The sequence below is a fragment of the Apteryx rowi genome, unplaced genomic scaffold, assembly GCF_003343035.1.
Source record: "Apteryx rowi isolate R43461 unplaced genomic scaffold, aptRow1 scaffold_955, whole genome shotgun sequence".
NCBI classification, from domain to species: domain Eukaryota; kingdom Metazoa; phylum Chordata; class Aves; order Apterygiformes; family Apterygidae; genus Apteryx; species Apteryx rowi.
Window position 1 is genome coordinate 115,763 of NW_020451266.1, and position 12,722 is coordinate 128,484.

Sequence of the window (12,722 nt, forward strand, 5' to 3'; positions counted from 1 at the left end):
TGATGATGGAAAGTCAGGTCAGCCTAAGGATAAAGGGTGTATCTATCAAAAAAATAAAAAAAAATTATTTTAATCTTGTTATATATTTACTGAATTTTTATTTGCTACGTATAGAACTCTCATTTCACAACAAATGTGCCTATAAAACAAAAGTGTTATTTGTTATTTTTTTCCTGAGAACACCCAAAAAGTTAAGCCAGTATAGCTGTTTAGGCTGAACTTGTGAAAACTCAAGTCAGGGTTTTCAGCCTAAGCAAATTAAACAAAAAATAGTAACTTTTATTCTCATTAATATTTGTCCATTAGTTGATTTTTATCAATTTCATATCAATCAAATCAAATTTATTTCAATCTAAAGCAATCCAAAAGCCACATGTAGCAAAATTAAGCAGTGTTTAAAATTAACAGAACAGTAAGAAGTGAGAACTGATAACTCCTTTTTTTTTTGTGGATTTTATTTTTCTCTTAAACTATCACTACACACACTTAAGGAAAGTGTCATATCACCCTCTTCTAAAATTTACTTGCATTTAGTCATCTGGATTAATTTGGCTTCAGTGTTGTAATATGTATGTCATAGATTTCTTTTGCTATTTCTTCATTTGCTAACTTTAAGGAAAGAGTGAAATATAGTAAAATGATGAAATTATGGTCAGATTTGGAGAATAACATAGAAAATGGTTTTAAAGATTTCAGTGAAATCTGGTTTAACTATAGCATTTATTCTTTTCACCTCTTTAGACACTAATTTTACTAGAGAATAATATTACTAGAGAATAATATTACTACTACTACTACTACTACTACTATTACTAGAGAAGCATACTCCCATTTATTCAGCCATAGCTGTTCTCACTGCTATCACTTATGCCTTGTACAGTGCTCAAAAATCCATTAAGATACACAGTGAAGTCAATGTTTCAGATAGATTTTACAATTAAGTAGAAAAAGTGTAATAACAGAATCATTTAGATGGTGTGGATAGTTTTGTTAACTACAAATACCTGTGTATCTGTTGGCCTTTCATTGGTTTTTATTTTTGTTGTTAATCTATATTTAAAAAAAAAAAACATTAAAATGATGAAGGAAAGCTTTCAAAAGCAGAAAATGGTGAAGCTGAATGTTACCAGTTATGGTGCTCCATTTATTTTTCTGCCAAACTCTCATTGGCAGTACATATTAAACACTGCAGAGATAATAAGGTATCAGGAGCAAGACTGAGCCTTACAGCCCTGTGATTTATTTTTAGGCAGATTTAGGACCCAGTTTTTAAATTCAGACTGTGAAGTACTGATATGAACAGCTCTATTTTACCAAACAGAAATAAAATTTTCAATCATAGAATAATACAATAATTTGTGTTAGAAAGGATCTCTGGAGGTCATCTAGACCAATGCCCCACTCAAAGTAGGGCAAGCTTAGATCAGATTACTCAAGGCCTTGTCCAGTTGATTTTTGAACAACTTCAAGGATGGAGATCTCACAATCTCTCTGTCCCCATTCCAGTATTTAATGACTCTCATGGTATTTTTTTTTCCTGTATATCTAGTTGCAATTTCCCATGCTGCAACTTGTGTCCGTTGCCTCTCACCTTTTTGCGGTATACTTCTGAGGCTAGTCTAGCTCTGTCTTCTCTACATCCTCCCATCAAATATTTATAGACATTGATAAGATCCCCCTGAGCCTTCTCTTCTCCTGGCTGAACAGTCCCAGCTCCCTCAGCATCTCCTCATATGAGAGATGCTCTAGTCCCTTAATCATTTGTGTGGCCCTTCATTGAACTCGTTCCAGTAGGTCCATGTCTCTCTTGTACTGGGGTGAGTCCAGAACTGGATGCAGCACTCCAGATGTGGCCTCACCAGGGCTGAGTAGAGGGGGAGGATCACCTCCTTTGACCTGTTGGCAATGCTCTTCCTAATGCACCCCAGGATACCATTGGCCTTCTTGGCCACAAGGGCACATTGCTGCCTCATGGTCAACTTGGTATCTGCAAGGACCCCCAGGTCCTTCTCCACAGAGCTGCTTGCCAGCCCATCGGTCCCCAGCCCATCCAGGTGTATGGAGTCATTCCTCCTCAGGTGCAGGGTATGACATTTCGCTTTGTCAGAATTCATGCTGCTCCTCTCTGCCCATCTCTCCAGCCTGTCGAGGTCCCTCTGAATGGCAGCACAGCCCTCTGGTGTATCAGCCACTCCTCCCAGTTTTGTATCATCTGCAAGCTTGCTGAGGGTGCACTCTGTCCCAGCATCCACGTCATTAGTGAAGATATTACCCAGTACTAGATCTAGTACAGTATCAGTCCATGGGGTGCAGTGCAAATAGTAAATTCTGTTTACCAGTCTGTCCAAGATTAAGTGAGGAATAGTTTGAAATATGAAACAAATTGAGAATCTTCTACAGTATACATTAAAACACCAATGAGAGATTCCACTATTACTATCACTCATTTCTTATAATCGTCTTGGACAGAATTTAATTAGGTATTGAGATTAACTATGTCTGTGCTTCTGCATAATGCTTATTTAGACCTTAATGGAAAGCTCAGTGAAGTAAACTGAAAAGCACAAGCTAACTGTAATTGAATTCACCTAGGGCTTATATGTTTACTTCTTTCCTAAGGAGAATACTGCTATTCCTAATTTCTGTTTTCCCAGGTATTTTCATGTGCAGTAATATTTAAAGTGTGTGTGTGCTTCTGTATCTGTACACATGCAGATACATAGATAAGTATATGTACACAAACATGTATATGACTATCCAGAAAAAAATGATTTTCCTTCCTGCAAGAATGACAATGGATTTCCTTTCCTCTTCTGTCTCTAGCAGCTCCATTCTCTCCCACCAGTCTCCATCCCATGAGGTTCAGAACTGCAGCATTCCATGTGTTAGTCTTCAAAGCTGTCCTCCGTGAGCAGCAGCATCTTCTGAATTTTGCATAGTGTATCAGTTTTGTTATCAGAGATCATCAGTCTGGCTCCTGCTCTGCCAGACAGGCTGATTCCAGTCTTTTTTCTCCCTTCTCTCCCCCTCAGCTCAATGTGAGAACTGAATGAGATGCTCCCCGGTAGTCTGACACTGCTTCGCTCAGGTCTATCAGTGCTCTAGATCAGCATGGTCAGGTAGAGCTGTCTTTACCTTTAAACAGGGAGGTGAAAGCTGCTGTGCAGCATCTGACACATAATTAATGTTCAATGTAAAGAGCTGAATAATAATAAAAAGAATGTTCATCATACTTTGTAATATTAACAATTAAACATGGGAAGTTGCCACTTGTCAAAGTATTAGTATCATAGACCTTATCTTGTAAAAATTACAAGACAGTATACTCTAATTAATAACATCTAACAATAGGTATTAACAAACACAATAGGGAAGCAGAAGCCTAGTATCTTGTACTCTGCTTATAGCTGTCTAACTCTGGTTTTCAATGTGTTGTTTGATTATCGCTGGTCCTCAGCTTCCCCAGCCTTAAAGAGTTCTGAGAAATATAGCTTAAAAGTACCATGTAAGAGTTACTTAGCACTAGAAACCAAATCTCTCTGATGGGTAAGATGGAGCAGGCTGTCATTGCCAGGACTGATTATGAGTACTAGCAAAATGAAAGTAAATAAATGTGTGAGTGGAGGAAAAAATACAAAAGCTGACATATTCCACTTCTTCTTGCTCTCCTTGTAATATTTTGCCACTGAAGTGCTAAGCCTGATAAAGCAATGGTTGAATGGTGAAATATATATTAATTCTCTAAATTGATCAAGTTGTAAATTTAGCTATTAAAAAAATAATAATTGTTTCTTATCTTAACTTCCAGTGTGTCTGCTAACTGAAGCTAACAATTGGCATTTTTATAAATGATATTTAGATCATTGGCATAAAAAACTGAGAAAAATAATAATAAATTAAAAAGCGGTACTTACAGAAAGGTAGAATTAACCAGAATATTAGCTCAAGCATTCCTCCATAATCTCCTCTGCTATCTTTCTTTTTCGTCAACAAAGCAGCACATTGGCACAAAAAATCATTAACATGATACAGATAAGTATTTATCAAGAGATCTGCATTGCTTTTTTTTGTAGTTTAGTTGCATAATGAGGATTTCTTTATCCCTTGAGTCTGAAACTGCATGAACTTACCTCACCACTGGAGACTCTCACCGTCTCTAGTTTTCCTGCATAGCCTATTGATTTCACTGAACAAAACATAGGCTTCCTTCTACTCATACAGGACCATAGACGCAGATCATTGGCCAAATGTTTCTGTACATTTGCAGCACACCACAGTTTGGGCTGGTAGCAACATCACTGGACTTACACTGCTTCAGGACCATAGTAGCAGCTCTCTGTGCATCTCTTCTTAAACCCAGGGGATTTGGGAGATTCATGAAGTGACCTCTCCTTATCATTCCTCTCTCCCTTTCCTTTTTTTCCCTAGAGGTCTGCACAGTTGCTTCTAAAAAGCACTGTAATGTGAAAGCAGATTGATGGCTCCTCTACTTGAGGGAGCTTACTGATGACACCACCACCAGTGTCTTCTTCACCCCGCAGAAAGTCAGGAGGGGCTCCTCTGCATATGCTCATTTTCTATGGAGTAGCTGGGATTTTACATGCAATAATAGGTCCACTCTGTACAATAATACAAAAACATTTTGTCACTGCACCACACAACTAAGGAAGTTTGGACTCAAGAAATAGGCTATTTCTATTATTGAAAGAACAGTGGAAGCACTGGAAGACAAAAGATGAATACAACTAATTTGGGGGAGTCTTAAAGTGACCTTTTTCCATCTTTCCCCTCCCTCCACACCTTCTTTTTCCCTAAAAGTCTGCATACGCCATCTACTGCTGGGTGAGCATTTCTTGGGAATAGGCTTGAATGCAAGCAATTCCAGCAGCAGAAGAAAGCAACCAGCCGTGCTCAGTCTAATGGTCTTGACACCATGCACTAACGGTCTTTGAGCCACCTTTCCAGGTGGTTCCTTCTTGGAAAGCTGCCTTCCCTGCACAACATGCTGGCCCTTCTAGCTGATAGTGTCGATGATTCGCTGCACTTGATGCTCCTTTCTCCTATGTTCAGCCATGTATGAGGACCCCCTTGCTGGCTCAGTGCCTTTGCTTTGCAACGCAGAAAGAAATATAGCTATTCGTAAGGAGCACACTTCTTTGTTGCTTTCTTTATCTTCCTCCCTGGCAACTTTATGCTGTTAAAAGTCCACCCCTTCCCCAACAATAGTGCCCTTTTTCGAGCACTAGCCATTAAAATTAAGCCTGTTTCTCAGTGGCTTTTTTTTTTTTTTTTATGGCTTTGTAAAAAATTTATCCTTGCTTTAGATATTGTATAAAATCTCATTTCAGTTGCGGTTTATATCATCATCATTTCTGCCACAGTATTTCAGGTCAGGTCTCAATCTCTGTCTTTTAGAGGTCTCCATACTTTTTATATTGTGTTACACAGACTTCATTTTATTGTATGGGTTCTTTTTCTTAAGGCAAGGGATTGTGACACAATACCAAAGAAGAAAACCTTTGTAAAAATTCCATTGGTAATGCATAGCTATCACCTTTTGAAGGGATTTAACTGAAAATAAGTCATTTTCACTCCAGCTGTACTGACCTCCATCTTCTGGAAATCATAACGAGGGACATTTCATGCTACAGAAGTTTAGCATTCTTTTAAAATGAGTTATATGTAATATCCATTTCATAGTAGTAGAGAATAGAGGCTGACTTGTGGCCTGATTCTCTGCTCAGTTGCTGATATAAGTCTGGGAATAGCTTCATCAAAGTTGGTGGGCTTGCCACTTCTGGAAAAATATGAGAATCAAAGCAGACATTGGTAGCTCTTTTTCTTTTTGGTATTAGAATAGTTTCTGAATTTTCTGGGCCAAGCTATTGTCAGCAAATATAAAGAACAGTATTGTATGATGCTAAAGTGGGAAAGTTGAGCTGTATAAAAACCTAAGTTTGATTCAGATATCTCTAGTACTGTTTTTACCACACTTTAAAGTCAGTGGCATAATTATAGTTACTTTTGATTAGCAGTGGAATAGCTGAAATCAGACTTAATTGCAGTATGACAGACCAACAATTAAAATCTCAACCGTTCTGTGATTCTGTGAAAAATTCTCCCAATGTACTGTTTTATTTGGTTTCTTTTACATAAATGCATTTAGTAATTTATTAATGGAGTACATATATTGGCTCTGAGTTTCTGTTCTTTGTTGCATTGATTCAGAATTCTGAGAAAATAGTGAATGTTCAATGTGGGGTAAGATTTCTCTTATACATATTCATATGAACGAAGGAGGAACATGCAAAAACAACAGAAATGTGAATGTTTTTACAACAGAGCCTAATACTGATGTTTTTAAACCCTTTCATAAAGACCTTTCTGTGGACTTACAGACACTCACGTACACAATAAGATTTAAAAAACAATGCTGCGTTAGGTTCTGGAACAGACTTCATAGCCTTTATGGCAGTTTGTTTGATTCTGTGCTGCTGCATTTACTGAAATGAAATATTTACTAAAAGTGTGAGTACTGGCTAATGTATTGAATGACTCTTGTTGTCTTTCCTGTTAACAATAATTTGGGGAGCAGATTGTGTTTTCTTCAGAATAATGTAGTTCATTTAATAGTTTCTTTGGATTTACAAATAAGAGTATAAAAGAGCTCCAATCCTAGAGATGCAAATCAAGATACAAAAACCAGTGCACTGTCCTGCTCTCCGCTACCCTCTTCCTTTCCCAGAGAAGTCACAAATTCAGTTTACCCTTCCCAACACTTTCTTCCCAAACTCTCCCTGAAGAGGCTGAGGTCATTTTAAACTCTCACTGGGACAGAAGTCAGGTGTGATGTTTAAGGAGAAGTCAGAACTGCAGTACAGAAAAAAAGATAAATATTTTCAAGTTGTAAGTGAAGTACTACATGAATGGGGAAAATTGGATCTGTGTCCCAGTTGGTCAGGTTGCTAGGGCTAATTTCTGTCTTCATGGGTGAAAAGCTGAACCTGGTCCTCCCGCTCCCTGGGCAAAGCCACCATGGGTGGCTGTGGCAGTGTCTCTGCCTCTTCGGTGTCTCCATTTTGAAATGAAGGTGCTTCTCGCTGCTCTACTTGGTGCTGCATGCAGCTCTGCCGTGTGCCCCACGGATGCTTGGGGCATGGCTAAGAGAGCAGGTCTTCAGGCACACAGAGTGCCTCCACATTAGCATTTTAGTTTGTGTCAGGAAAGTGCTTTTGAAGCAAATTTCCTGATCGTGGCCACTTACGGTGCTGTGCTTCACATCAAGGCCAAACTCTAAATACGTGAAATGTTTTTCTTTTGGATGATGTTAAACAGGAAGATGTGCCCCACAAGCACACCTGAGGTGCTCCAGCTCCTGGTGAGAGTTAGTCCAGGGAACAGGCTAGAGCTAGTAGAAAATAAAACCCTGTGACGTGCATGCTATGGATAAAAGCTCTTTAGCATCAACACTTGCTGCACTAATCCTACCCTATCAGACTATGCTACTTGCTAATGTAGACATTAGGTGATGCAACTCTTTGCCCTGTCTCTGGACCATGACTGAGCTTGGCCCTTTGGTTTTGAATGTAGGAGCATACAAGGAAGCATCTGGTGTTTTAGGGAGCCCCCAGACTTAATGAACTAGCAAAGACCTTCTGGAACGTTATCTTGTACTTATTTACCAAAGTCTCAGACCTGCTTTTCCCTTTCAAAGTAGGCACTCTGGATTTTTTGCCTCACCTCTGTGCACTGTCAGAGAGGAACAGTATTCACCCCTTACTCACCAGCACTCTCTCTGTTTAGGTTGTCATTCAGGGCAATGTCTGTTATTATGCATACTGTACAGCTGAGGCCTCATCTTGGTTATAGGCTGTAGTCAATGTTGTTGGATAGAGAAGGGAAACATGAGACTTTGATTTCCACACTGAGGAGCTGTCAGAAACTCCTTTCCTTGCTCTGAAGGGCTTAAGTTTTTTGCCTCTGTTATCTCACTGTAGAAGTGCAGCATAAAGAAAGGTGGTTCCTCAGGGACTAAGGATTCATATCCTATTTTATAGATCATAATCTGCACCTGTAAGTATGCAAGAGAGAAAAATGACTGTGTGTATATTTTGGATATACAAATGTATGATTTGTTCAGAGGAAGATGCTTCACTAAAATGCTTTTTTTCTGAAATAGTAAGCAATTCCTGGTTTGCAAATTGTATGTGATCAATATTCATAAGCATTTTTAGATTCAAAATCAGAATTGCATGTAGTCTTGGTTGAAATACAAGCCATATAACATAATTTCTCTTCTCTGTCCACATGGTCAACATTGTTAGGGTGAAATTCATCTCAGTTAGCATTAGGGATATAAAATGTAGGTTTCTACATCAGAGCTAATCAGCAGCAGCTTTTTTGCTAGCCAGTGTAGAAAAATAAGCACTTTCAGGGAATAAGCTGTCTAATTTATTTTAGACATTTACTTTAGAATAAGATGAGTGCCTGTTCTTTCCACTGACTATAAAGGAAGTTCAGACAATGAGGTTATACATAGATGTGCACTTTTGGTCTGATGAATCCCAACCATAGAGCCCAGTTTTGAGAGAATACACTGAAAAATTCAAATTTTGTGTTTCACAAATATTCTGTCTTGTTCAAATTAAATTTGGGAATTCTTCAAACATTTCTGCCACTACATGCATTTACTACAAACAAGCACAAAAGCAGATCTGGTTAATCATTAGCAGTATTTGCTCATTTTTATTGTTTGACAAGTGTGAACATGCATCTGACATACCTGAAGAGTTGCAGGTTGATTGTGTGCTTGTTTTCTCTGGCAAATATGTTGTAATGATCAGCGGAATTTGTGTTATGAAACCAAACCAGGGAACAGATCACTAAGGGTGTTAATTGCCAAAGCTGCATTAACTTCAGTAAGCTTCAAGGCAGCTTCAGTGATTTGCGTTAGTCCAAGCTAGGGATCTGGCCTCAGACAGTTGTCATGTCACTTACGTTTTAAATCACATTAGTCCATTTGTACATCAACTGTGATGCTGTAGTTATTTAAAATGGAAGTTTTTAATCTCTATCAATTTCCCTATTCTAGGGAGGCAAGTATATTTTCATTATCACATATTGCTGAAGGAGTACAGATGGAAATGCATTATAGGTGTCATGGATCACATCCTCCATTGAAGCCAACTGATTTGTCTCTCCTTGTGCCAGCAGGAATTTTTAATATTTTTATTCAATGTGAAAAATGGTTTGACTACACCTACCTCATGTGTTCAGCTGCCAATAGCTAAAGGTGTGGTTTCTCCCACATCCCCTCCAATAAAATGGTATTAATGGTATTTAGTCACTGATCTTAAGGGGAGTCTGACTGGGTCCCAAATAAGCAACTCATTTATATGAGGGACTGACAAGCTGGCCATATATTTTTGTTTGTCTGTTTGTTTGTTTTTGTAAATCAAATCATTTTAGTTACAGACAAAAAAAAAAAAAAGTAGAGACTGGAAAGCAAGAAGAACAAAACAATAACACAAATTTCTTACTCATTTCTCATTTTATTACTTTAAAAGAGCAAAATTAAAACAAGACAAGATGCTGATGCCAGATCCCTAGATTTTTCCTTCCACTGTGCTATAGAAGCAGATTGATTTACTGGAAAAACAGAGTTGTGAATCAAGCATTTCCAAAACTCAATCCAGATTTAGATACCAGATCCCTGGGTGTCTTTTGCCAAATCTTTTAGTCTTTCAGCAACTTATCTCTCATCTCCAAACTGTGATATTAATTATTGTCTGCTGCACAGAAGCAAGGGGCTGCAAGGCTTCCTGAATGTTTGTTCTGCCTTTTGAACATGGAAAGCCTTCCATGAAGGCAAAAATTTGCAACTCTTCAGGATGGGTCTAGAGCTAAGATTTTCAAAGCAGGAAAGGAGACAGATCCATAAATTTCCCATTGATTACTGAGTAACCTGCACTGCAGGGGAGAATTATGCCTGCAACCTTTTTATGCATTTGAAGGACAGCTAAATACTTTGAGGAGATGAGTATGTGAAGAGGAAAAAACATATATCTGAGCTTCAAGCAGATTTTTTTTTTTTATAAGTGAGTTGTAAACCATGGAAAATAAGGGTTAAAAGGACCCTTTACTAATATTAAATACAAGCTGCAGGCTGCAGGTATTACAAGAACTTTCTTTAGTAAAAGCAGCTTTCACACCACTTTCTACAAGCAAAAAATTCTCTCCTTATTTTAGATTTTTAATGTGTTAAATCTCCATCATAGGAACCATCCTTGAAATGGGAATAATATTGATATATCACAAGGGCTGACATAGAAAAGAATTTTTTGTCTAACTCCTGTTGTTTCTCTTGCTAAATCAGGACTGTAGCAGTTGCACATTATGAGTGTGCACCTATGGCACCACTTGATGTTATATATGGTTTCTCGCTGTTGGTTAAATACTCAAGGCCAGCTTGTGACCTCCTCTTCTGAATGAGCACAGAGGGGAAGTGGAGAAGCCAGAGGTCTCCCCCTCATCTCGTGTGTGTCCCAAGAAGCCATCACAGTTAGACAAGCAGGGCTTTTCTAGCAGGGCATTGCAAAACGGCTCCATGCAGACTCTGGCTCTCCGTTCTCGCTCCGTCCTCGCCTGTGCCCGCTCCCAAAGTCTTCAGCGTATTCCGGAGAGCTGAATAACACTCTCAGCACTCGACCTCCCTGAGGGCAGACAGCTTTGATCCCAAGAGATGAAAATCCAGTTCAATTCATAAATACTGTGCTCATTTAAAATGAAAGGTACAAATCAGCAGGTAGGGTCTCTAGCTAATGTGTGACCTCCTGCTTTTTAATTTGTAGCCCATAGGTAATTGCTATACTTGATAAAATGGTGTACTACAGTAACATTTTCAATCATGTGGAAGGCACTCAGACTGCTGAATTACCTGTCCATTACTTTATTCGCTTTCATTTTAACTTTTTCCCATGATTAAACACCAGGAAATTGATGGCTACCTAGTTGGAAAAATACTCTCAACACTGTATCACTGATGTTGTATATTTCACAATTTATATCTATCTGATTGATAAAATGCCTTTCTAGAGAAAACAACATTGTATTTTTCTTTTTTCTTTTCTATTTCTCTCCCACAGATTGTGAGCGTGGGAAAGCATGTTAAAGGATACCACTACATTGTTGCAAACTTGGTAAGACCCTTTCCTAGAATTATACCCCTGCTCAGTAAGTGAAACACTCAGCTTTGCTTTGCGCTTACAGCACTTCACATAACATTCGCCATTTGTCACTAATATGCAGATAAGCATAATGTATTCTCTATAGTGCATGAAAGAACTTGGTTTTGTTGTTACTGCCATCTATACGAGAAGGGCATAATGTTATCCTCTTAAATTTTATCAAAATCAATGTAGCGTAAAGGACTGCTAAGTGTATCTTGTGGCTGAATTAGATGCATTTACAGAACTACACTATCAGTTTTGATTCATGTTTTTAATGTTACTAGCATAACAACTCTCAAAGTAACTTTTCTACATTCTCTAGGGAACATTAATTTTCCTGTAAGATAAGCTACTTCCAGTCAAATTATTAGTTCAGTATTTTCCGTCTAAGTTTAAACTGAACGTTCACATAGATAATGTTCAGAAGAGGGCATACCAAGAGTAAATGCAAAATTTTATTTTTAAAATAATCCATTCTTTAAGCCAAAATACCTGCCTGGCCAAGCACAGTGAATGTGGGACAGAGTCTAATGCATGCTTTTGATTGCTTTCCTACTTTTAGCTCTCCCTCAAGGAATTTTAGTTGACGTAAAATATTTTATTGTGCTCTGCTGTACTGGTACCTTAACTTAAGATCACTTCAGGTTATTTTTAAGACCTCAGGCTTTTAAAATGTGACAAGTCTGTTCTCCTAGGACATTGCAAATTAGATTTTCAACATCCCAACTTTATAATTCCCCAAGTAACTTTTCCCATGCAGAGTTGTTGCTGTAGAAACCGGTTGTTTTGTTGAACTGCTCTTGGGATATTAAGTGCAGCCAGTCACACCTACGTCAGCAGCGGCAAATGCTGCTATCTAGTGGATGTTCAATAGTGTAAGAAGTATGATTTCATGATGTGTTACCTTTCCTATTCACTGTTAGTCTCCTTTAGGACATGAATCTCTGTCCTTAACGTGTGTGTGTGGGGGGGTGTTGTATATTTTTTTTCCTGTGGCATTGGGTCAGTACTGCAGGGGTTTTTGTTTGTTTATTTGTTTTTTCTGACTTTTTCTTTTTTTTAAGTCAGGTGTGATCATACACTTCTGGTTGCACTGATAAATGTCAATCAGAGGAATTTAAGAAAATAAAAGTAAGATGCCTCTGACATAATTAAATATAGCATCTAGGAAAGGAGCAGAAAAATTCTTGTTTGCTTATTAGCTTGCAGTTTGGCATTATGCAGTTTCTGGAAGATCAGTTATGTCTCTAAAGGCAACTTTAATTAAAAGATTTGTCTTTATACTTGCTGAATGGATTAGCCATAGAAACTAATAAGTCAGGAAGTGTATATACTTTATCTTTTCCTTTCAGCGTGGGGGATCACTCGACTTTAAATGTATAACAGATGTGAGGGCTACCATCAGGTTTCACAATAGTGTGATTCTGATGTTAGGGGTCTTTTCGCACCAACAGTTAGACTCTCATGGGCTGTCTCTGCCTTTTGAAGTCTTTT

The 12,722-nt window shown here is 38.2% G+C and overlaps 1 protein-coding gene across 1 annotated transcript in view; it reads left to right on the forward strand.

Moving 5' to 3' along the window:
- Positions 1-12,722, forward strand: part of GRIA4 (glutamate ionotropic receptor AMPA type subunit 4) — a gene marked incomplete at its 5' end in the record, with an annotated part of 159,137 nt that overhangs the window by 70,045 nt on the left and 76,370 nt on the right. Inside the window, one exon of the mRNA XM_026092286.1 lies at positions 11,145-11,198. Coding sequence (XP_025948071.1) covers positions 11,145-11,198 — 54 coding nt within the window. The remainder of the gene's footprint in view (positions 1-11,144; positions 11,199-12,722) is intronic.